The 27,841-nt window shown below is 40.7% G+C and overlaps 1 protein-coding gene across 1 annotated transcript; it reads right to left on the bottom strand.

Moving 5' to 3' along the window:
- Positions 1–211: 211 nt before the first annotated feature.
- On the bottom strand, positions 212–27,601 carry LOC146059967 (uncharacterized). The gene is made up of 4 exons (XM_083172697.1): positions 27,451–27,601; positions 10,177–10,275; positions 8,660–8,803; positions 212–1,483 (listed from the first exon to the last, which is right to left on the bottom strand). Exons 2-4 carry the CDS (start codon positions 10,263–10,265, stop codon positions 1,231–1,233), a joined length of 486 nt encoding a protein of 161 aa, XP_083028823.1. The 5' UTR covers positions 10,266–10,275; positions 27,451–27,601; the 3' UTR covers positions 212–1,230.
- Between the last annotated feature and the right edge of the window lie 240 nt (positions 27,602–27,841).

Below are 27,841 nucleotides of genomic sequence, written 5' to 3'. Positions count from 1 at the left end.
TCAGAAAGAATGAACCAAAATAAGGCCCTGTGTGAGCCCAGGTACGGCTTAGATATGTATTCAAATACAGAGCCTCACCAGTGACTGATCTCACCGCACGTCACTGAGGTTAATAATAGCATAGGATTTTTTTTTCCCGTTGTGTGTCATTTAGGTGTAATTTTTTTCCACGTCATGTCTAGATTTTTAAACTAGTAGATTGTGAGACCTGTAAATATGAAAAGTTTTTTAATCATAATAAATGCCAACAGTTCCAATTTATGTCACAGATATTTATATATGTAGTATATAATGTCCTGTTGTTTTGTCTCAGGCAGTTGCTTACCCCTTTCACTTTATTCCCACAAATACAGTTTACTGAAAGTAGCCTGTGGCTTATTCATGTATTAACCGTGAAGCACACGAACACAGAAATACCTATATCTCCAGATTCCCACAGCTTTTGTATATAATAAACCATTAGTACTGGTCATGCATAGAATAATTCTCATGGTTGATTCTTTTCATTTGACATTTACCTTATCTGCTAAATGTTTAATGCTTTGTAATTAAAACACTGAAAAGATTACAGCGGAACAGATATATTAAAGACAGTTGACTGCTTTTTGCGAGGCTCAAATGTCCTACAATCAGTTAATTTTTCTCAATGACATGCGAAAATGCTGTCTAGTGTGGCTTTTGTAAGACAATTATTTACACCCATTTTTCGCACTTATTTTGATTATCTGTAATATCATGGGCTCAATTAAATAATGTTAAAAATACCAGTTGTACAAGTTATTTAATCCAGCCAAGGTTATTGGTATACTGACAAAGGAATGAGAAGAACTGGAGCCAACCATTGTTTCTTGGGTGATTTAGGGTATGTTAGAAAGTTTTTTTGCCAGGGATAAGGCTGCAGACATGAATACTTGGTACTAAATTACAATTAATTACAGAGGTACCTCCCTAGATCACCTTTGAATTTGTCATAGCATTCTTATTTTCCTAAAATGATAGACTCATTCACTGATGAGAGAGTAAAAATTCAATTGTGCCAGATTTACCAAAGACAGATGTGTTTTTAATCCTGAAACTGATTTTCTTCTATTAAAGCCACCATATAAATGATTGATTTGTTTGTAAATCATACCGCAGCAAACACCAAGCTTTAAACTGACATTGTAGAAAGATGGCACAATAACTCTAGTAGCAGTACTGAAAAACTCATTTCTAAATTCCCTTTCATTTTTATTCAACCATCTTTTTACTATATGCGGCTTTGTATTGCAGATTCCTGTTGCTTTGTGTGATGCTGAGGCCTTGCTGTTCTTCGTTACTGATTCCATGTAGTTCCCTTCGTAAATTCCTCCAAAGAGGAACCTCTCTCCGGCCAGTGTTGTGAACCACTCCTAGTAAACTTTGTAGCCATCTCTGGCGAGTTATTTCTTCAATAGTCTTTCCTTTGTCATGCATTAGTTGAGCTTCGGCAACTGATCTCTCTCTAGAAGACAAGACATGAGAGCTACAGTATTTAAAATAGTAACAGCAATTAAATTATGCTGAAAATTAGAACAATTATTTATTGATATAATTGGTTATACATATTCTGCAAAAAAAAATACATATTTGTTATATAAATAACTTACATGTCTTTTATTCAAATAAGTTACAGTTACATGTTAGCATACAAGCTGGGTTAGGTCTTCATTATTGTATGGTAAGGATGTGGAAAAAGTTCATTCATAAATATGGTACTTTCATAGTCTTAAGGGGATATTCAATCTGGGGGTCACAGCTGTGGAGCTGGCTCGACAGCCGTGACCCAGTTCAATTCTCGGTGAGCTCGACCGAAAACAAGCAGGCAGGATTCAACGTCCCGCTTGCTGCATGGTGAAAAGGGGGCGTGGCCGCGAGAAGTGGCCAGGAATAGTCGAGCTGCGGCCGTAAGCTCGGCAATTCTTGCCCGTTGTCGGCAGAACGAGCCCAACTGCTTGTGAAGTCGGGCTTGTTCTGTGAGATCTCCTGCTCAATGCTGTTGAGGAAGACAACATTGAATAGGGCCCGGCGGCCATCTCCCCCGACGGGAGATGCTCGCCGGTCATTGAATATCCCCCTTAAATTGAACATACATATACATATCTTGTTGGCCAGTTTGGTGGCTTTCTACAAGTACATTCTAGCAATAACCTCTTTTGCTGCCATTGTGGCTTGGGGGTGTGGGAAGTGTGTGCACCAGGGCTGATGGACATTTCAAATGTGGCACCAGTCATAAGGCAATCAGAGCTTTTTGACCAGAAGTAGCAGTTAGCCATTGTCTGCCAGATTAGATCACTGATATGTTTAAGGGTGAGAATAGAGCTGAAGCGTTTTCTGCCTTCTCTGCTCCCTTCCTCATCATAGCAGCGGCATCATAGCATCATCATAGCAGTGGCAGACTATGTCTAACTTGACTGGACGGTCAGCAGTACTACAGGCAATGTAAAAGGGACACTACTGGGTGCATTGTGTGTAATTGACACTACTGCGGGAATTGTGTAAGTGCCACTACGGGGGGCAATATGTGCAGTTGGTACTACTGGGTGCGTTATGTTTAATTGGCATTACTAGGGGCATTATGTGTAATTGGCACTTTTGGGTGCATTATGTATAATTGGCCCTGTTTGGGGCATTGTGTATGAGGCAATACTGGTTGCATTTTGTGTATAAGCAGGAGTACTAGGGGCATTACAGTTTGTGGCATAATGTATAATGGGCATTATGGTGTGCGGCATGTTTTGTAAGGGCCAGGGGCATTACAGTGTGTGGCATAATGCACATATAATTTTTTAAGCAAAATGTTAAATAAGGGTGGGGGCAGAAACTTTTTGGGCGGGGAGAGAAAAATTTATAATAATGCAACTGCATTCTCATATCGCTTTGAGTAGGGGGCTCTATCATCAAGGTAACTTGAAAGGTAACCATTATTCAACCAATGCAGGAAGTCTTCTGCATCCAATGGTTCAGTTTAACTGATGGTTCCCACTTAGAACTTTTTCTCAAAAGATGGAGAGGTTTTACATAGCTTGGTCATGGAAATGCAGGTTGAGTCTCTCATATCTGAAATGCTTGGGACCAGAACTATTTTGGATATCTAATTATTGTATGCAAATATAAACACGGAATGCTTTTATGTGTTGTATATACCTTATACACATAGCCTGAAGTTCATTTACGCAGTATTTTGAATAATTGTGTGCATGGAACAAAGAGGTTGATCCTATTAAACTCAAAGGGTGCAAGGTGCCCTTCCAATGGTGTTTAAACTCCAGGCTGTATTCAGCCAAATTCATGGAAAATTGCTTGGGCACCGAGCATTTTTCTGCAAATTCTGGGCAATGTAAAGTGCGGCCTCTGGCACACTGATCCACACCTGTGCATTCTTACCAGCTAATCTGGTTGACCCCACAGTGTTTGTACATTAAGCCATGAGAAAACTAAGGTGTTACTATCTCAGTCGTGCTCCAAAAATGTTGGCTTGTGTGATTTTTCCAATACCAGCTTTTCCAATATTGGAGACTGCACCTATACAAAGGCTTTGCGCATATCTTATAACATGGCAGTATAGACTGCAAAGTAATGTTTTTCTTATATTTTATTTAAATATTTATATAGTATTGTTTGTAATTTATTCGATTCCATACAATTGATGGGCAGAGTTCATTTGAATGGATGGCCACAATTTATAAAACACCTACAACTATTTGCCTACTTTTGCATGCTTTATTTAGTTCTGTTAGACCAGTGGTTCCCAAACTGTGTGCTGTGGCACCCTGGGATGCCTCAGAGCATTTGCAGGGATGCACTGGGTTAGTGGTCAAGGAACAGTTAAAAACTATTTATGGTCAATGTAAAGGAAAAACTAGTGCTGGTGGCTCCCAATCATAAAATATTTTGAAAAACATAACATAACTGAACCTAAGGATGACATACAGATGTAGCCCCTGCCATCCTTGGCCGGGGCTCGCCAGACCCTCCCCTCTGGTGAGTGCCGGTGGACAGGGGCTACACTGAACTGGGACGCGCGTGCGTCTCACACGCAAGCGCGTCCCAGTCTCTTGACGGTGGCGCTACAGGTCCCTACCCATCTCCGCTTCAGGGAGACGGGATGGCTCGGGGATGGGAGGGGGGTTGGGGCGGTGAGAGGCAACAGGGGAGGCGGCAGAGAAAGCTCTGTAGCCACGGGGAGCGAGCCGGCCGCTGCAAGAAAGAGGCCGGCTCCATCTGTATAAACACAATTTACTTAATGTAATATTTTCCTTCTAAATTACTCAATAAGAAATTTATGGCCATAGGGCGCCAAAATACATTTCTGATACTATAGAGATGGGATTCCAAAAAGTTTGTGAACCACTGTGTAAGAAACATCTATTTTTTTATGCATAATAATTGACAAATATAGAAAACTTTATAGATACTGATTGCCACCTGGTTGTAAGATACATTCGTCAGATTTACATATTACTGTGTAATCTTTAAAACCAGAGCAGTAGTAATGTCACCTGGGTTGTGTTTACTCAAGGTTTTTCTATGTGTAATTGTACACTGTACTTTAAAATAATTATTTAACATCCACAATTTATAGTCCAACCTCTTTTGATATAGAGGTGGATTAATTACTCTGATTACATGTGGTAAAATGGTGTAGCTATGATAGGTGCAGGGAGTTATGGTGTAGTTGTTATGGCACTGAGAAACGAGAGGGGCTCCCCTTACTTGTCAAAGTTACATGTGTTATATGCATTTTCACCATTGGGTGGTACATAGGGGCCCTTACAAACTTTTGCCTTGGGGCCTGCAGTATATCATTGTAATGTGGTAAAAAGTGAACTGGGTGGCATTATAATACTATATAATATGAACTTAGGTATTATAATGTGGCACAATATTAAGTGGAGGCACTATAGTGTGGCATTTTATGATCAAGGTCCACTGTAGTTTGCCATAATTTGAACTGGGAACCCTATGTTGTAATGTGAATTGGAGGTACTGTAATGCATAATGTATATGACCTACAATGTGGCATAACTATTATGGTTAAAATAATAAACTAGGGCACTGTTATGTGGCATAACATTATCTAAGGCACTACTTTGGTTCAGAAAATGAACTAAGGCACAATTACGGGCCAAAAATAAACAATAAACTGCTGTGTACTGAACTGAAAGCATTGGTACAGGGAGCCCTTCAAAATGTTGTAATGGGGCCCATAAAGTTTGTATACTCTCTTTGTGGGGGCAAATGTACTAAACTGTGAGTATTAACATGCAACTAGAATGCACCAGGAGACTGTGTTCATAAATTGGATATGTGTCACTCCTATATCTATGAGTGGCTGTGGCTATACATTTAGTACAACGGAGCTCGGTGTACATTACTATTTGTGAAAGAGACAACAATCGCAACCTGTGTGTGCGCACTTCATTTGTCTCTCAATCGAATGATATCCTTTTAAAAACCATATCAACCTTTTTTATGTCGACCTTTATAATTAGATTCTAAAACCACCACACATAGCATGCAGATTGATGTGGCAGCGTCCGGTTTTCAAGATAGTGTCTCTTTAAATCTGCATCAACTTGTGTTTAATTCCCATGTCAGCTACACTATTTCACTTTAATCTTTACATTGCTTTTCAATGTGCATAAGTATATGACTAAAATGCACTGACCCTCTAATACAGATGGAGCGCCTCTCAGCCAGCTCAGGGAATCACAAGATTCCCTGAGCTGGTGCAAGCTGGCGGAGAGGCACTCCATCTGATGGGGACGTGTAAGCTTCTCACACTCTCACACGTCACTCGGCAGCAGGGAGCGGAATCCCTGCCCGTCTCCGCTTCAGGTAGACGGGCACAGTTAGGGGGGAGTGCGTGCAGCTACAGGGAGGGCAGGGGAGCAGCAAGGAGGTGGCAGTAGGCTCCGTCAGAACAGGGTGCACAACAATCTCCTGGGTGTGTTTCCCCTTCTAGCGGATGGCGAAAGGTGGCGATTGGTGATAGAATCGCCAGGAGCAGCACTAATGAGAGCTGCTCCAACTGTATGTATTCCATTGCAAGCATGGACACTTACACCTCCCATGTGACCATCATTTACCATTGTCTAATAGTCAGGTATGGTTAGAATTTACGAGTCCAGATGGTACATACGGACCAGACTGTCTGAACAAAATTGAATTATAACTTTACAGTTCACAGCTTAATTTTGCTTGTAAAGTTAACAATAAAACTGTGTACACATTAGCTGTTAATGATATTTTCATGCCTACTCGCTAATGTGTACGTACTATGGGCGGTATTCAATGTGAATACCTGCGAGGTGCAGCGAATCCTTTTTTGGATTCGCTGCACATTCGCCACGTTCCGGAGCCTCGCCGGCTCCGGTATTCAACGAGTCAGGGGCAGCGAGCCTCTGACTGGCGAATATGAGCTCCTGCGGCGATTGCCGCAGGGAGCCTGAGGACGGTGCCAGGCAGAGAGATGGTAGTCTCTCTGCCTAGCCCAGAACTTTGTGGGGGTTAGGTGGGCTCCCCGGGTGCCAGGCAGCACAGGCTGCCCCCCGGGGGTGCCAGCAGGGGAGCGTATATTCACTACACACAATCGTAATGATCGGGTGCAGTGAATATATGAATATGTAATGAGCGTCTTGGCTCCGGCGCCCCCTGCCGGCTGCTGTGTAAAAAAAAAATATATATATATATTATTTTAAAAATTAAATATATATTCATGTGCTTACAGAATATAAATAGCATGCCCCTCCTCAGAATAAAATTCCTGATTTTTCGACACCAAATGTAAAAAACAAAACACTTTATTTTAAAAGTTCACATTCCACTTCACCATAAAAAGATAGCGATTGCTACTCGGTGAATCATGGCGAAAAAAACCTTGAAATGTATTCGCCATGTGGTCATTGAATAGGGTGATTCACCATTTTAGTCAAAAATTCGCCAAACAGCACAAATTCGCCATAAAAACATGGCGAATCAGGCTCATTGAATACCGCCCTATATTGTTAACAATGTCCTGCGTGATGTTAACGAACCCAACTATTGTCTGTACAAGCAGTCAAATCCTGACTATCTCATCAATGACAGCAGTGTTTCCACTGACAGCAGGGTTTCCACTGGGAATGCAGGCAGGTCAATGACATCAGCACCCGCCCCCTTTCTGGCAATCTGCTGCAGAAATAAAAGTCAGTTCAGACTGACTTATTACAGAAGGAGAGAGAAATCATTAGATGGTGTGCCACCATTGAATGAATTCTTTCCCCTTTGGCTGCACACAAAGGGATTTGTTCTTTTACACATCCCCTCACATACTAGCGTACACATCCCCTTGCATACTAGCGTACACATCCCTTCACATACTAGCGTACACATCCCCTCGCATACTAGCATACACATTCCCTTGCATATGGGATGCGGGAGGCGCGTGCAGCTTACACGGGGGAGGCGGCGCTGACCTGTTCACGAGGCTGCCAGTATACACAGCTTAGCGAACAGGTCTGCATCAGGCCCAATATCGTTTGCCCAGGAGTTCCAGGCAGTTCAAGGGAACATTGTTAACAATATGGTTCATGGACGATATGGTATAATGTGTGACCAGCTATAAACCAAGTTACTTGCAAAACAAAGCTGGAGAAATGTACGAATTACTTTAGGCGTAATCTAGAAACATAGAAACATAGAAACATAGAATTTGACGGCAGATAAGAACCATTTGGCCCATCTAGTCTGCCCCTTTTTTACCCTTCAGGTAAACTCAACCCTTTTTAATCCTTATTTCTTTGTAAGGATATTCATATGCCTATCCCAAGCATGTTTAAATTGTTCTACTGTCTTAGCCTCTACCACCTCTGATGGGAGGCTATTCCACTTATCCACTACCCTTTCTGTGAAGTAATTCTTTCTAACATTTCCCCTGAACCTACCTCCCTCCAGTTTCAGTGCATGTCCTCGTGTTTTATTACTTGTTTTCCTTTGAAGAAAATTTCCCACCTGTACTATGTTAAAACCCTTGATATATTTGAAGATTTCTATCATGTCCCCCCTTTCCCTTCTCTGCTCCAAACTATACATGTTAAGATCTTTTAGTCTATCCAGGTAAGTTTTGTGATGTAGGCCATGAACCATTTTAGTTGCCCTTCTTTGTACACTCTCCAATGTATTTATATCCTTCTGAAGATATGGCCTCCAGAACTGGACACAGTATTCCAGATGAGGTCGTACTAATGACCTATAAAGTGGCATTATTACGTCTTTTTTTCTGCTACTGATTCCTCTCCCTATGCAACCAAGCATCTGACTAGCCTTCCTCATTGCTTTGTTACATTGCCTCCCTGCCTTTAAGTCACTTGAAATAGTGACTCCTAGATCTCTTTCCTCCTCAGTAGTTTCCATTATCTAGGACATTTTCCCGTTATTTCATTATTTTCTTAATAATTCATACTTCACTCACTGCTTGGTTCCTGTGGGAAGGATCTCAAATCTTAATAAACAGGTGAAGACTTTTACATTTATTTCTTATAATGCAAATTAGAAATATAATGAGTAATTCAAGTAATAAGATTTACAGTTTTAATTTGTGTCTTTATAATATTAGAGATTTTCATAATGCTTATTGCTTCTACAATTATCAATGTACTTATTGTGCTTCAAAAAAGAAAGTGTTCTTCGGCCTGGGTTGTGAATGGTCTCCAGTAAACCTTGCAACCATCTTTGTCGAGTTATTTCTCCAATCATCTTTCCTGTATCATGCATTAGCTGAGTCTCTGCAACTGATCTCTCTCTAAAACAAACAACAGAGAGTTACGTAGTTAGAGTGAAACTATAGCTTCCATTACTAGTCTATGCATTGCTGCAATAAGCAGATTGTATTGCCTAGACACACTATTGGCATGATAAAAGGAAAAAAAAATAAGATTAAATGCTTTCTTGGAAGTTATATGGGTGGAGATGTGAGGAGCAAGAGGAGTGGTAGACTTTCAGAGAGTTGGAAGAGAGAAGCACTACCATTCAACAGTATAGGATCATGTCTGAGTGTTGTTTGTGAACACAGAATTCCAGGGCTGAGATGCAGACCATTAGAGAAAGCAACAGCAGAGTGGATGAAGTCAAGGGCAGAGGTACCGTCTGGTTCTAATGTGTAGAAGAAGACTGGTCAGGTCAAGGTAGGGTGGAGTTAGTAGAAAGAAAAGAGTCCGATGTAAATGAGAAAAAAGTAGGCTTAATAATATTAAAGTAGCTCTTAATAAAAAGTACCTTCTGGGAGGGAATGGGGTGGTTGAGGGTGAGGATAAAGATGTTGAGAGAGAGGTAAGTCAGATATTACACAGTGTTGAGAGAAAATTAGATCCAGGGTGTGAGTTTTAGAGGAGGGTGGAGGGGAGGGGGTTTCTGAATAAAGGAGACCACTGAGATAGGGGGGGAGTTGTGTCACATTTTGAAAGCCAGGTTTCAATGATGACTACTGGGTTAAGAGGTTAAGATAGTGGGAAATGAATCATGAAGAAAAGACCAGTTTGATACAAATGAAATCCTGGCGATCCAGATAGCAAAAGAGAAATGGAGGAAGTTATCAGTGTACACACTGGGCTCATGATTGTGGGAATGGTTGGGGAGAATATACAGATAGAACAAAATGCAGGTGCCTATCAGTGGAGGTGTGTGCCCTGATGATTAGAGAGGCAAGCAAGGAGCTTGATGGTAGGCATAAGAGAGCATGGGGTGGGAAAGAAGGGGTAAGCAGAGAGAAAAATACGAATGTACCAGGGGAGTAGAAACGGAAAGGTTTAAAGAAGAGAATCAGTTAGAAAACTGAATTTTGGGTCTACCAAGAGAGTAGACCTGTCTTCTAGAGCCTTCTCACTTCCCCAGTAGGTGGTCTAGAGGCTTGATAAATTGATTTCCAGTTAATCACATTATAATAGTAAGAATTCTGCTTCACATTGCTGCCAATCATGACAACTCCCATCATGACCTCCATCCCACAGGAAACCATTAAAAAGTCGGCAAGTACTGTATGCACTAGAAATAAAAGCTACCTGCTTATTGGTTAAGGAGTTTACTGCATGCAACATCAGTAAATGGGCAACTCACTTTTTACATGTTCCCTTAAAAGTTGATCATAAAAAATATAGAAAACAAAATAAATGACATTACTTTTCTGTGTTCTCAGATGGAAGTAGATAGGCAAAGCAGACAATTCCTAGGAATGTCACCACTTGCAGGTATTTCTGTGACAGGAACATCTCTAAAAATCTGGAAATCAAGCAAAATAATAATTATATACATTTTGTTAAGCCATTGAAAGAACATTCTGAAATGCTTAATTAAATAATGCTTCATGCTAGTTATTACTTGACTGTGATACATATCAACACCCAAAATTTGATGAGGCTTTCAATAGCCTTATAGTGGTAAGTGTCCCCTTCTATTGTTTGGTATATATATATATATATATATATATATATATATACAATTTTTCAAATGAAGTAGGCACTCACCAGCACTGAGAGTTGTGCAAAAAATGCAGATAAAGTTTTATTCCATCAAGTCATCAGTAGTAGTCAGTTTGACTACTACTGATGACTTGATGGAATAAAACTTTATCTGCATTTTTTGCACAACTCTCAGTGCTGGTGAGTGCCTACTTCATTTGAAAAATTGTATGATTGGGATGAAGATCCTCTAGAGTGGAGCACCACCCTGTGTCTCCTTTTGTGGACTGAGTGCGGTTCCCCTACAACTGTATATATATATATATATATATATATATATATATATATATATATATATATATATATATATATATATATATATATATATATATATATATACAATACTCTTATTCTTTATCCCTCCCATTGGTTGGGAATCTGGAGTTCCAGAATGGTAATGCCATGTCTCCATTTATGACTTGGCGCTCTTCTGGAATTCTATGTTTACCTATTAAATACATCCCACACTCCGCTTACTTTTGATGAAGCTGTGACATGCTTCCACCTTTTCCCACACCACAAATTTGCTTAATTTCAAGCCACATATAATTTACAATCCGTTTTTACCAAACTCCAACCTCAAGATATTACTAATCCTCTTGATTCTGTTATCCACACTAAGGGCAGGATACTGATTACATCACTCCCCCGTATGTTTGCATGGGGGAGCGTTGTTTAGCGACTTATTTGCCGTCCTGTTCCCACCTAGCAGTGCGGGCGGGGGGCGCAGTGGTGACGGGCTATGCCCATGGGAAAGCCTAGCATTTCATGAGCGTTCCCATGCTGGGGTTTCCCATGTAAATGCACCCATGGCGCAGGTACGGGGGACAGCAGCGCATGTCAGCTGCCCACCCGCTTCCCACACATAGCGCTCTTAGATGTAAGACACTACATCTGTGAGTGCTGGAGAAATTATTCGATGGTCATAATGGTTTATGCTAAACATCCATTCACAGTCATTCGGGGGATCTTGACAAGGAGGGAAGGCGAGTGGCATTTCATCCACATGCAAAGCTGCAAATTTCGGACCAGAATAAGGTCCTAAGACACACTCCAGTTCTACTATATATGCCTGTATTCATCCGGAATTAGATCCTGACACGGATCTCCCAGAATGCCATAAATGGGCCTCAGGGCCTCACAGACCCCAGCTCTTGACCCTGAAGTCATCCTATTCACGTTTTTGTTAAACCTTAAACTTATCCCTGCTAGCTCTTAACAAGAGATGCTCTATAAAATTTTCCATAGGGCCTATTTCTCCCCCAAGCGATGTCATTTAATGGGCACTGCAGATAGTTCCAATTGTCCAAACGGCCAATCATCTGAGGCTGATCTTCACCACTGTGTCTGGGCCTGTTCCCACATACAAACCTTATGGAATGCCCTACATAATTATGCCGCAACCTTTTTGAAACTGACATTCCAATGTACCGAACCTTGGGCATTATTTGGTTATGTATCTGATTTTCTGTCTCCAATGGGATGAAAAAAAACTAACTGTGTTTCTCTCAGTGGTTGCAATAAAGCTATTCTACAACAATGGATCCAACGCTCAACCTGTCGGAAAACCCATGGATTGGAGGAACAGCCACCAATTCACATGATTTTGGCAGGTTTTGGCCCATTTCCGACAATTTCAATCCGACTTTAAAAAAAGTTGGATTGAGGAGATGAGGCGGGGATGACAGCACAGAATATACACAGCCTAGTGAGCAGGTCGTAATCAGGCCCACTGTATCTTCTACCTTAATATCATGGGAGCTGTGCTGCTACTTGGATAGCTTCAGCTATTCACCAATTAGCATGCTGACAGCTTTTCACTGGCTGAGACAGGTAGAGGGCACCCTTATTGATGTACAGATGGAGCCCCTGTCATCTAGTCCTTTATTAGGATTAAGTGAGTAATAGGATTACTCTGGTAATCCCCTACTGTATTGTTCTATGTATTGTATTGCAGCTGAGAACAATAGGATAGCCATGGTGAGCCATGCTGAGCCATGGCCTAAAGAAGATAGATGAGGGGGGCTCTGTATAGCTAAAACCACCAATCAGCATGTTGACAGCCCTGGGCAGTGTGCTTATACGTTAAGATAGCCCTGATACTGATAGATAAGATAAGTGAAATAATATATTTGTTTTACTCATATTAGTTTATATACCACACTATAATGAGTTGGAGATTTGTCGCGTGAAATGAAGTTGCGGAACCAGAAAGTATGTGTACCAAAATGTGAGTACGCCATGTTACAATAGATACAGCAGTAGAACAGTGGGTGTTAAACCTGAGACACGAGGAAGTTTAACAGGAATAGACAGAAAGCATGATAGAAACATAAAAAGTCACAGATACAAGTGCTAGGTACTGGTTTAACAACTCAAAATCTGACAACAAAGTGACCATGTTGCTTGATATATGTATATATACATACTGTATGGTGGCCATGGCATATTGGGTGCCTATGATGGTGTTGCAATGGGCTCAGTAAATGCCCCAAGTGGTTTGTTCTGCTCATTACTCTGAGAGTTTGCGCCAGCAGTCACCTCATTATGAGATAGTAGAAATAGATGAGATAGTACAAATAAACTTGCCTGTATGGTCTATTTCTACAGCACTTTCGATAATGGCTCCAATGATTTTGACTATATAGCCAAAATCGGTAGCCAAAATCACACCGTGCCTTATCAGTGATGACAGGATCAGAGAGTGAAACAAAGAACATTTAGGGTACTTGTGAGTTATCCGGGCTGCCGATTTTTTCATCGGCCATTATAAGGGGCCGCGACCGACGAGATGCCCGCGATTTCTCATAGACAGTAATGTTAAAAGACGCGATGGACCCGATTTCCCATAGACAGCAATGTTAAAATTGTTACAGTAATGTTAAATGATGTGCAAAATAAAATGACAATGTGAAATGGGCCAAAATGGCCATTTCACATTGGATATGTTTTAAAAAAAAATGTTTCATGGCCCCGTTAACGCCACCCCGCTATTGACGCCAACCCGAAGCGTGGCGAGCGCAGCGAGCCCGCGAGGGGCGGCGGTACGCGTCCTCCGACCTTTTCATACCCCTACTATCCACGTCGGCGTGGAGTTGAGAATAGAAAGTGTGGCGAGCGCAGCGAGCCACCGAGCCCGAAGCGTGGCGAGCGGACGGGGACACCTGTGAAGGTATCCGCGTCCGCTCGCCACGCTTTGGGCTCGCTGCGCTCGCCACGCTTTGGGCTCGGTGGCTCGCTGCGCTCGCCACACTTTCTATTTTCAATTCCACGCCGACGTGGATAGTAGGGGTATGAAAAGGTCGGAGGACGCGTACCGCCGCCCCTCGCGGGCTCGATGCGCTCGGCACGCTTCGGGTTGGCGTCAATAGCGGGGTGGCGTTAACGGTGGTGGGGGGCCATGAAACATTTTTTTAAAAACATATCCAATGTGAAATGGCCATATTGGCCCATTTCACATTGTCATTTTATTTTGCACATCATTTAACATTACTGTAATAATTTTAACATTGCTGTCTATGGGAAATCGGGTCCATCGCATCTTTTAACTTTACTGTCTATGGGAAATTGCGGGCATCGCGTCGGTCGCGGAAACTTATAACGGCCGCGACCGACGCGATGCCCGCAATTTGGGGGTAAATCGCGGGCATCGCGTCGGTCGGGTGTCCTTAAGTTAACTAAACTTAAGGACAAAATTGGCAGCCCGGATAATTCACATGTACCACATTTAGTTTGTTACTAATCTAATGCTAACCAATGTGACTCTCATTCAGATAAAGGGCGGCATGTACTAAGCCAGAAATGCGCTAAGTAACGGCACAATGGGCAGCGGGATGTACCGCAAAATGGTTGGTACATCCATCCCAAAGAATGTTGATATTCAGTAGCTGGAGGTATGGACAACAAGCTATTCTTGTAAAGGCATTCGGGTAAAAAATTCCAGTTGGTAAGTTCAGTAAATATAAAATAGTTAGAAGTTGGACTTTAGGGGATGTGAAGCACAGGGACCAGTGGCTCCTTGTTACAGGGTGGACATTTTGACTCTGAACCTGAAGAGGGCTGGGTAAGCAGTAGTCAAACAATAGCCCCAAAGACCCCTTGTTGGTTCGGCAGCGATGGGTAACTTATGGGTCTGAGGGTCTGCGGAGGCTATTGCTACCACTGCTTGGTCTGCAGAGAAATCTTGCCTGCAGCCCTGTTGCGGCTGCCCCCATTGAAACGGTTTCTCACAAAATGGCCACCATCTAATATGAGGCAGTTATAATAGAAGCTAGAGGAGGCAACAACCAATTTGGGAGAGACATTTTTAATAGTGGCAGATGCAACAAACCCTCAAAGCTGCCAGAGCAAGAGGGGAAACCCCCGACAACACGCAAGTATCAGCAGGGCAAAGCGGGTGCCTGAAAGTTTTAGGTCGGGATGCACATTTATTATAGTAACACCACTGTGGGTAAGCCATTTACTGCTTGGTGTTTTGGTACCCGTTGCTTCTGCTAAAAATACCGTGTGTTGTGTGTGTTGAGTACAGTTTCCACTGTGCTACAGTAATGTTTCCTACCATTCCATGTCTTTTTATAATATACCATCATGTATAAATGATCACATTAAGTTATTTGTATAGCTGAAGTTCTGACATTACGTCTTGGAGACCCTAATATTATGCATATACACCTTTACAACATCCATGTAACACAAGGGAATTGGGAGATTCTGGACCCCAATGGCACTACTGGTTTACTTCTAATTTACAACGCATAGCAAATGACTTAGGAGGTTTTTGTCCTAATGACCTACCCTCATTTTCTAATCAGAAACTAAAGTGAAGAACATCTTATTGTCATCTATCACTAGACTAAGCGTACAGCAGTTTTGAAACCTCAGTATCCTGAAGTAAGAATTATACAAACAGGTGGATAACACTGTCTGACCTGTCTCACCATGGTGGTTTGTAATTAATTACCTCTAATTACATGATGTTCTGCATGCTTTTATTTTTATAGTTCATCTAATTAGTAACATTCCATGTTAATCTGTACACAACACAAAGCTTTGTATTGTGCACTTTATGTTTGGATTCTCACATGCTTTTTATTCTTTGCGTTTAAAAATGGACATTTTTAATTAATATGACATATTAATAACTAGCTGTAGAAAACAATTTGTATAATTAGTGTAATCATATTAACATACCAAACATGTGACTGTTTAGGATACCTTGAAGGATGCTAAACCCATATCATTACTGTCTTTTGACTTTATAGAAAATGTATAGCTCACAAAGGAAGAACACGTCATATGCTGTCTTTCTGATCTCCATTTCTAGAAAATGTTCTCTGGACATTGTATAATGGGGACCATACATCAGTGGGGTATCGGGGCAATTTCCGATTCTCCTGATGCCTGAGTAAAGAGATCAATCCAAAATGTAAGAAATCCTCAATTTGCTGATTCCAACCAAAAAATTATCAAAATCAGTGCATTGGGGATTTTTAACTTGCTGGACAACATTTACATCTAAAATCTCAAATAGACTACTATAATGCTTAAACAAGCACCATAAATTAATTATAACATATAATTGAAAAGAGATATATATCAAGCAATGTGACCAGAATATATATATATATATATATATACAGTGGTCGAAGTGGGGCGGTATACGGGGGTATGGCATACCCCCACTTTAATCTGAAGCTTAAAAAAAAAAGTTTTTTTTTCCCCTCAGGATGCTCTCTGATCACTCAGCAGCACATATTGTGCTTTTGTAATACCCCTGTACAACGGGGCAGTCTGGCAGGGGACGTTGATGGACAGGGGGGTGTCCGAAGGTGCGCACTATATTCACTCTTTAATTTTCCATACCCCCACTTCAAAATTTCCATACCCCCACTTCAAAATTTCCACTTCGACCACTGTATATATATATATACAGATGGGGCATGGCTCATCTTTGCAGGGGATGGCGATGGCGATGCCAGCCGCCATCCCCCATCTGTATAGCGAGAAGGGGACGCGCGCGCACGAGAGACGGTCACCCGGGGTCCCCGCCGCCTGCCTGCACCCCCCCTAACCCTGTCCGTCTCCCTGAAGCAGAGACAGACAGGGTTCCCGTCGCCCGCCAATGGAGATTGAGATGCGGGTGCGCGTGAGACGCACGCACATCGCAGTCAGATGGCGAGCCGGGCTGCTTGCGGATCGCCAGCAGTGATGTTCTGGCGATTCGCCAGCAAAGAAGAGCCCGGCCCCATCTGTATGTATATATATATATATATATATATATATATAATTATTATTTAGCACAAAGGATTGATATTTAGTAGTACCACTTCCCCTATAGTGCTCATTGCATTATAGGAGTTTATAGGAGATTTTAAATTGTGATCTCACTTCCTGTGCTAATCACATAGAAATAGAACATTCCATGCACCTTTTCTACAAGCCTTCAGAAGATCCAGATCAAAACGCATTGGTGTCAGAGGGGGCATGCACACCACTGTAGAGAGTTTTGACCAAAAAAAGCTATTGATCAGAAAAAAGTCTGTTTTTTTAGTTTTCTGCTTTGTCCCCTCCCATATGTGTGTGTGTGTGTGTGTGTGTGTGTGTATAAAGTGCACCCTTTATGTATTTTATGTTATAGTACTATTAGCAGTGATAGCCTTTTCATTTTTTATATGGGTTTTTAGAAATAAATATTTTCTTTTGCTACCTATTTTTGATTTTGGTATTGTACAAGTGAAGTCATGAAAGAAACCTTTATAATGTATATTCTGGCATCCTTTATTATTATTATTTTATTTATAAGGCACCATAAGTGTTTCACAGCGCTGTACAAAGGAACAGTACAGGGAGACAAAACTTAACATTACAGTAAATAAAAGACAGAAATAGATTACAGGTAAAATGAATGCCACAGTTCAAAATACATTACAACTTAAATGTAAGTAGTGAGGACTTGATCAACGTACTACTAGGGGCTGGTGTTTGAGTATGGGAAAGCTGTGAGTGAAATGTGAAGAGAAGAGGGCTTAGATGACAGGAGGGAAGAGGGCCCTGCTCTGAAGAACTTACAATCTAGTAGGAAGGGGCATCCTTCATAGGCCCTTATTCTGATCTGTGTGGCCGGAGCCGCATACGTTGCTCCGGCCGCACAAACCAATCCCCGCCTACAAGACGGATCGCCACGGCCGTCCGTACGCGGACGGCTGGCGATCCGCATGAAAATGGTGGGGCGTACGCCTCCACCATGGTGGGAGCTGCCCCCTGCATTCGATGGTCGACGACCATCGAAGGCAGGGCCGCACGCTCCCCCCGCTCACGCAAGCTTAGACCACACGGACAATCGTCCGTGTGAAAGCTTGTATGGGGGTGGAGAGCTGACATCCGGCGATGTCAGCTTTCCGCCCCCATCACTGGCGTCATAGCCTCATTACCATGCATACGCCCCGCGTTTGCATGGGAACGCCCATGAAACGCGGGGCGTATGCATAGGGAAATGAGGCTATTAAGCCCCTCACGCCCCTATACGCCCCCTTTGCGGCGTATAAAATTTGTGTGCGGCGATTTCGCCTGCACATGCGCAGAGTGACCTCTGCGCATGTGCAGAGTGAAAACATCGGCGGTACGGCCGCACGCGGGCCGTACCGCCGAGATCAGAATAAGGGCCATAGTGAGTAAGGTACGCCCATCCTGATCTTATATTAAGTAATAGGGATTTTAAACCTGCACATAGTTATTAGGTTAAAGAAACCTTGTTGAACATGTCTCAGTGTATCTTGATGTGCATTGGGGTTCACACACTTTGGTCCTCTTTGGACAAAGATACCTTGACATTGTAGTTCACTTTATTGTGATGTTGTGTACACTATGCATCTATCTGAAATGTAAAGATACCTTTATGAATGTTCTATTGTATGGTATGGTACGCAACCATCTGGACTTTCACTAAGATAGTGAAGGAATCATCAACAACACAAACCTTCTTCATTAGGACTATCATTGAGACTTTTATCTATTTTGTATGAAGTTAAGACATACTTTATGTAATACTGCTTTTTTGATAGTGGAGCACTCCATTGGGTTGGTGTTGCTGCCATGTGAAAGCTCTAATTTCCTCAGATTTTCTTTGGTGGTTATTAGATTTACCCACCAACAAGTCAACAAGGAAAGGTAAACAGGAACTACCAAACTGTATCATTAGTATACTGAAACATACCAGAATCAATATAACATCAAATAGGACAGCATTAAGGACATTTTCAAATATGAATGATGTAAATACATTCTATAAGCTGCTGGCTACACTATAACAGGTGGGAAGCCTGCAACATATTCACATGCAGCAAGACTCCTCAACCTACATTAGATGAGAGAACTTATAGACTACTAAACTTAGTACACAAAATATAATCATAAACTTAACAGTAGTTCAACTGCAAATGAAGAAGATATAATCGATCTGGAAGTTTCTCATTATCATTTTGGTGTGTCCAGGGCTAGTGCAAGGTTTCACAGCGCCCTTGGCAAAGTTTAAGCCAACCACCACTGAAAGTGACTGTATATACATACAGAGAGGAAAGAAGCTCTTTGTTGATAGCAGTATCAGCCAGACAACAGCTGATAAGTGCAGAGGCGGCAGCTATGGCTTGTAGGAACCATTACCACAACCAGTGTTAAGTAAATTAATTGTAAAATTGTTATGCCAGCAACCTCAGTGCTGCCCCTGCAGGCCCTGGTTTACTTAGGCAGCTGCCTAATGATAGCACCAGCCCTGGGTGTTTCACACTTCAGCTTCTAAGATTGTAATTTAAGAACCTAGGACACCTTTGTTTTGGCAGTAGTTGTCCTAAATGTCTGAGGTTATGCAGAAATAAAAGGTGTTTAGTGCATGGAGGTAAACTACAGTCTGTACGTATTTTCCACATATATTTACAGCAAATATCTCTAGTAGACATACCAACACAAATGTATCCCACACTAGCAAAGTGTGTTTAACAGTGTGAGAACATTAGATGTCCTTGAGGGAATCCGTGGATAAATATGAAGAAAATATGATGTTATAATTAAGCCGCCAGGATTGATTATGTATAAAACGAAGGTGATGTTGATATGGATTGAGTAGCATATCACCATCACATTCATTCAGCTACATATTCCGGACGATCTTCCGCTCAGGTGGAATGCATGCACCCACTTACGGACAACTTGGTGGAATGCATACATTACTTCTGGTCGTCGGAACCCAGAAATGGCACAATTTTTCAAACATGAACTGTACCAAATGAAGCCTGTTTAGAAAGGTATATAAACCCCAACACCTTGCTCACAGAGGCATCCACACTTGAAAAAGGATATTTGAAACGCGTCGTGTGGATGCCATTGCCATATACTGGAGGTGACGCCGCTATTACCGCTATTACTGTACTGATATTGAACATGTTTTTTATATGCACTTTTAATATGCACTTTATTTATTAACTTGCATTTAAATAAATGTTTATGTTGTAACTTTACCCCCTGTTCTATTACCTTATTGGTTATAAAATAAAGAGGATCCAGATTCTAAATTATTGGTATAAAAAGTGCCTATCTTGCTTGGTTACACCCATTTTGCCTAGATTATCCTAAAAGTTGGTGTTGCTTTCTTTACCATAGCGAGAGCTGCCTTATACAAAAGTTAGCGCTAGTATTGTCTCCTTTCTATGTTTGGGAATCAGTGGATAACCGGAGAGATGTCCTATAATGTCATCACTGTCATTGCACTAGGGCTGCTAAGCCTCCATAGAGTTTACTTCTGTATGGTATTATACGTACTAGCTGCCCTCCTAAATCATTTATGATTTAAAATCAATGGCGTGAGCAACCAATTTTCTTAGGGGGTGCACCATTGGTGGGACCTTTCCATCACCTTCTTCTTGGCGTGTCTATCACCATCTACTGGGCATCAAAGCAAACTAAATAGGTGACTTATTTATGTATATGGGCTTCAGAATGAATCATTCCCCCCACACACAGCAGAAATATGAACAGCGCGTGCCCATTACACATAATGCCACACACCATAATGCCAATTAATCATAATGCCACATACTGTAATGCCCATTAAACATAATGCCACATACTGTAATGCCCATTAAACATAATGCCACACACCATAATGCCTATTAACCAGAATGCCATACACCGTAATACCCATTACAAATTATACCACACAATATAATACCTATAACACATTATACTACACACCGTAATTATATATTATGCCACATAAGTGAAGCTTACCTAAATTATTATAATCGTTTATTTATATAGTGCCACAACGGGTTGCACAGCACCTGACGATGCATAGATGAGCAAACAAAAAATATAATGATTGACAGTACAAATGCAAATTAGGATAAGTGCATGGAAAAATAAAAGACAGCTGAAGCAGACACTGATGCAATGCTTGTTGTCAGGGGGAAGTTACATGCTCGTTGCTAGGGTTAGTTATTGTACATGCTCATTGCTAGGGGGAGATACATACTCATTGCTAGGGGTGGACACATGCTTGTTGCCAGCGGGGGAGTTATATGTTCTTTGCCAGGGAGGAGCTATATACTTGTTGTAATGGGGAGAGGTTGCATGCTCATTGCCAGGGAGACTAGTATTCTCATTGCCAAGGGGACTTACATGCTCATTGCCGCGCAATAAGTTTGTTACAATACATTCCCCCCTTGCTCTCTCTCCCCTAATAGATGCCTGCAACATACAATCAGTGACTCCTACCCACCAAAGTCAGTATGTCAAATTTATCACATTTATTTACTATACTATTTTATCACTATTTTTTGGATAGCATGACTATGATCTATATCTATCTATCTATCTATCTATCTATCTATCTATCTATCTATCTATCTGTCTGTCTGTCTGTCTGTCTGTCTGTCTGTCTGTCTGTCTATCTATCTATCTATCTATCTATCTATCTTCCTCCTAGGAGGAACACTCACTCCTGTTTGGCATGGCTATAATCACTATCAGTGAGGAGGTGCAGTAGAGCTGTTGCGGCTAGTATTATAATCTATATAGATCGTGCTGGCACCCGGACTTAAAGGGAGCTGTGTGGCAACTGTAGTTGATAGATAGGATGGGACCCGCCCCATAGCAGTAACCTCCCACTGACCCCAGGGAGAGCCGCAACCTCCTATCCTGCATAGGTGTGTGATTTTATGTACAGTATTGGTTACTTTTTTTGTTAAACTAGAGTCCAAATTAGATTGTAAATGTATGAAAATAGTTGGCCAACCACAGGTCACCTTTCTGTATCAATGTAGAATCCATATTTTGTGTGCAATTGTGTGGGGGGTCCAGGTGGTCAATAGGAGGTGTTGGTGCCTGTGCACCCCCGACATCCCCTTCCCCCGTGCATACTCCTATTCTCCAAATTCACTGAAGTGTCCCTTTCTGGAGTTGTGTAAGCACTGAAGCAGAAGTGGAACTACCATTGGTGCATCAGGTGCAGTGCACATGGGCCCATGAGAACTAAGGGTCCCACTGCTGCCCCTGTCACCCTCTTCCTGTCACCAAATGTTTTTCCATGTCACACTCTGCCTCTCCCTGTCACCCACTGTTTTTGCTGCATATTGTGAACTTGGGTTGGGGTGGAAAAGGGGGGCTCAAATGATATTTTTGCATTTGGGCTCACCACCCACAAGTTCCACCACTGCACTGAAGTACTGTAGGGATGTGTAATATATGTCATTTATAGAATAATTGCATTTAGAAATGGTCTTCTCTATCTTTTCTGTACATTCTTGTTTACTTTGCTTGCATGGACCATGCCTGGTCCATCAGCAGTTAGCTTTTAGATCTACTTTTTTCTTCATGTTTCCGTCCTTGCATTGACTCATGCTGTTTACTGCGTCAGACGAGTAATAAAATAAATTTTCTTTGTTACATTTTTTATTGCGTCATATCACACAGCTTTATACTCTAGCTATATACATATAACAAACAGCGGCACTCAGTCGGGAGATTTTTCAAAGTGTATTAAAATCACAGCAACAATCAAACGTTTCGAGGATTATTCTCACCTTTGTCAAGGTGTGAGTGATACAAAAGTACTGTGTGTATATGTATATATATATATATATATATATATGTATATATATATATATATATATATATAAATATATATATATAGAGAGAGAGAGAGAGAGAGAGTTGTATAGGTGTTATCCTGTTTGGAGATATATATATATATATACAAAAATGTATGGCCTGTTATGCATTCTGTAGGTTTAAAACACTACTTATCACTGAACAAAATATGTTATTATTATTTAAAATGGGTGCCGGATGACGCTACGACAGTGGGGATCCCGACGACAGGATCTCGATTGCCAGTGCTCTGACAGGGGGGGATCCTGACTCACAGGGGCTATTCTCCCTTGTGGGGGTTCCACGACCCCCATAGAGTGAGAATAGAACCTGTGGCAAGTGACCAAGCCTGCAGTGTGGGAAGCGCAGCGAGCCCGCAAGGGGCTTCATTGTGCTCGCCCCTCTGTCGGAGCACTGGCAGTCGAGATTCCGCCATCGGGATACTGACCGTCAGGATCCCCCCAGTCGGAGCCCCATATTATACCCATTTAAAACAAACCACAAACTGCGCAAAGTCTTCAGTGATTTGAATAAAGCTTAATAATATTTATTTAAAAAATGAGAGAAGTGGATTTTTCAACCACCGCCTCACTTTATATACCAATAATAAATAATAAATAAATCACTGAATCATTTGCGCAGTTTGTGGTTTGTTTTGAGTTTTTTCATTGTGAGGTTGAAATAATACTTTTGCTGCGTGGGACTGTAACAAATAATTCCATGCTGCTGGTGCACTGACGTGTGCCACTGAGTGCCACTGCCAAGCAGTACCTAATATAAAATCTATTATTATATAAATTCTGCTGGTGCACTGAATAAAGCTACTGGTGGTGTGTAATATAATAACTACCTTTTGTGGTGACCACTGGCAGTGCTACTGCCTGCCTGCCTACCTACCTAGTAGTTTATTTTCTCTACCTACTAGGCTGCTATATTATTAATAATTAATTGAATTATATATAGTCCACTGGTGCTGCCTGCCTGCACTGAATACTGTGAATAGAGGTTGCCAGTATTATTTACTCAGTCCACTGTTGCCACTGGCAGTGTTACTGCCTAAGTGTACCTACCAAAGGCGTAACTACCATTGGTGCAAGGGGTGCAACTGCTATGGGGCCCAGAGCTGAAGGGGGCCCATCTTTACAGTATAAGGTATATGTGCTATATTCATCTATTACCAACAGTTGCTAAATAGGGGGTCCATACAAACTTTTGCTATGGGGCCTATGAATGTCTAGTTACGCCTCTGGTACCTACCTAGTAGTACAACTACATACTAGGCTGCTATATCTAATTTAATAAAAAAATAATACTTGTAGTGTGTGGGACTTTAAAAATCAATTCCATGCTGCTTGTCCACTGAGTGCCACTGCCAAGCAGTACCTAATAATAAAATTAATTATTATAAATTCTGCTGGTGCACAATACTAGTATTGCTGACGTATCTACCTGTCTGGTGCCTAGTACTGCCATATCTACCATCTGGTCTGGGGCCCACTGCCTAAAACTGTCATATCTACCTGTCTGGTGCCTAGTACTGCCATATCTACCGCTGCAGTGTCACTCTTACATGAGCCACGTGTTTGTGCCGCACACTTGTGTGGCTTAGCATAGTTATCCAGCTACCTCTGTGCAACCTTTTGCCCTAAAAACAATATTGTGAGGTGTGAGGTGTTCAGAATAGACTGGGAATGAGTGGAAATGAATGTTATTGAGGTTAATATAGCGTAGGAGCAAAAACAAAACAAATTCTGCGATTTTAGCAGTTTTTATGCTTTTTTAACAAAAAAATCAGAACCCAAAACCCAAAAAATCCAAACACAAAACACTTAGGAGGTGTTTTGCCAAAACCCATTAGAACCCAAAACCTCAAGGTAATCAGAACCCAAAACCCGAAAAGTGGCCTGTGCACATCCCTAATACATATTTACATTTATTTGTATTTAAAAGTTAACATCTTCAATATTGAGATCACAGCGCCAGCCTATTTAAATGTAGATAAAATGTTTAGTAGTTTCTTGCTCTTGAGCTCCGTACACACAAAGCAATACGATTGCTGAACAATATTGGCTTGAAATTGCTCAGCAATATATTGCTCATCATATTGTTCAGTGTCTCATTTTCATAAGTGACCAGAGATGGTCGTTGATGAAAAGTAGACACTGCCGGGGGGAGCCGCAGGGGGAAACAGCTGATCGGTGGAAGCTGCTGGACCAGAGACCATTGCAGGGCTCAGCAACCATATCACAAGCGATTCTTGCTAGAATTGCACCCTGTGTACAGGGCTTTGTTTTTGCAAACAGTGTTAATTCTCTTTTGCTGATATTATGTAAATGTGATTACAGTGTTATTTATTCAGTTTGTTTCTTGCTGTTTTTCTGTGTTTTTTTTCTATCTAGTACATAGTCATTATGTGCCTATTATTTAATTATCCAAATATGTACCAATGTTGCTTAACTATGTCCTAGGTGATAAAGATGCTTATACACCTTCCCAATATGGCCACTTTCTGCAGATTTGATTTACCTAATTTTCCAAAAAAAAGTATTTGAAGTCTTTGAACACTTACCTCCTATAACCTTTTTGTCTATTGTCTTTCCTCTTTATACTGAATTGATTTGTCAGTATCTCTTTTTTTTTTCTCTGTGATGTTATATAATGCAGAAGGATAACTAAAGTTTAATAGCATCTTATCATATAATTTTGTAATTAATGTATATCAAACTACAAGCAGAAAATGCACTTGTCTTCTTAATACTAAAGGTATAGATTATTGCTTTAAAAACTGTACTTTTGCTCAATGGGAATTGTTTCATTTATTAACTTCCCAGAAGGAATTATTTATTATCCTGCAATAACCTTCAGTTGGTTGTTACTTATAAAAACAGTTAATACTTAATATTTCAGTTCGTTTGAGCATATATATAAAAGGGGAGAAGGGAAACCAGTGCACAGGTTATTTATTGGAAATATGTACGTTAATATATACGATCCACAGAGAGAGATGGAGAAAACCAAGTTTTTGGGTCCTTGAGTGTGCATAGTTCTACATACTAAAAGTGGGTTGGGATCTACAGCATGATGGTCGACAGTCATTAGGTCGACACCATTAGGTCAACATCGGAAAAGGTCGACATGATTCTAGGTCGAAAGATCATTAGTTCGACAGGTCGTTAGTTCGACAGGTCAATAGTTCGACAATTTCTAGGTCGGCAGTGAAAAGGTAGACATGGGGTTTTTTACTGTTTTTTACTGACACAGTCGACATGGACACAGTTTAAAATGCACCGCATCCCCTCGCATCGCTCGCTGCACTCGCAATGCAGCGGGCACGATGCCTCGCTACGCTCATCACACTATTTTATTCTCCCACCATGCCATAGTGGATGGTAGGGCAGAAAATACCGCCTGTCAGCACATGTCAGCTCAAAAAACTGTGGAAAACTCCATGTCGACCTTTTGACTGTCGAACTTATGACCTGTCGAACTAATGAACTGTCGACCTAGAACCATGTTGACCTTTTCCTATGAAGTCCTAGACCCATGTCGAGCTTTATTCCCTGTCGACCTGATGGTGTTGACTTAATGACTGTCTACCATAGTGCTGTAGACCAAATGACCGCATCCCCTAAAACTTAGACCATTTATTTAAATTAATGTTACAATATAATTTCTAAGAGTGCCCCAACAAAAAGAGAGTGCTTTTCTCTTTGTCTCAAAATACTTAATATTTGTAAATGAGCAATTTCCAAGCAGACACATTTCTTCACTTCCCAATTTCTAATCTTAGCACTGTATAATCACAATTCTTTATATCACAACACTAACTACATGATCGCACATCTTCATATACTGTAGGTCCCTTGCATCACTACAATAAACTTTTACATTCACAATACTGTGATTTAGGGTTTTATTAAACCATACAAAAAGACAATAAATATCTGTAATCAGTAATTGTTCTACCAGAAGAATAAAGACACAATCATTGTAAAAATACTAACTGCAGACTTAATTGAACAAATATATTCACATTGACATGATGTAAACCCCTTATATTATGTAATTATAATAATAATAACTTTTATTGTTGTTGTTGTTATTATTATTATTTTTAATAATATTATTATTTCATTTATGCAGCAATCCAAAAGGATTCAAGGCTTTTTCTCAACATATACTAATTTTTTTATTCATATTTTCAGTATAGATAATAACACTAACACTCGGAAACAATTCTGAGAGAATTAACTACATTTGTTAGCGATGACCTGTGAGTTATTCGGTCTGTATCTGGTGCAGTATATTGCAGAATTAAACGTGTATTTTGTTAATGTTGAGTGTGCCCAAATAAAGTTGCCTTTTTCAGTTTCTTTTTATGCACTGTGGGGTAAATTTACTAAGATGGGAGTTCCAATGAAGATGGGATGTTGCCCATAGCAACCTATCAGAATCTTCTTATTTATTTAGCACCGTCTAGAAGATAATAGATAGAATCTGTCTGGTTGCAGGTCCCATCTTAGTAAATAAACCCCTGTGTATCTGAATTAAATACACCCTTTTTAAAATGTTATTAGCGTTTTGCTAATGTACAACATATATGTTTGTTATTCCACTAACACACATACAAGTAATAATAAAAATATTTCTGACCTATCAGTTAATTTCTCAGTCATTCCTATAATCTACAGTAACTTTTTGTATTTTCATCTCCTTTTTTATTTTGGTCCTTTTTCTATTATGAATTAATTATAAATAAAATAGACAATAAATGGCTTAAATAAATTGCAATACTTACTTGGAATTGGAATACCAGAGTCTTGTCACTTTTAAGATGTTAGGATTCCACCTCCTCAGATACACAGATAATCCTCTGGCCAATTTGTGAACAGGTAATTCCTTCCCGGCTCTTTTATACGCTCTCGGTTCAGTCAAACAATAGAACAGCCATTGTGACTAAGACACTTCATATCCAAAAGGAAACAGTCGCCAGTTAATTTCCAGCTTAAATACAGGGTCTGTGTAGGCACACCACATCTGTAGCCATTGTATAAATAGCCAACATTACTATACTGCCTGGGCAACCTTGTTATGATTCTTAGTAATAGAAAGGGTTATAAATATAATAGGCTACAGAAAGTAATTGATTTTTTTCATCTCACATACTATACATAACACTTATGTTTATT

The sequence above is a fragment of the Crinia signifera genome, chromosome 2 (genome assembly GCF_055691185.1).
Source record: "Crinia signifera chromosome 2, ASM5569118v1, whole genome shotgun sequence".
Lineage (NCBI taxonomy): Eukaryota > Metazoa > Chordata > Amphibia > Anura > Myobatrachidae > Crinia > Crinia signifera.
Note: the sequence above shows the minus strand (reverse complement) of the source record. Positions and strands in the feature narration are given on the sequence as shown.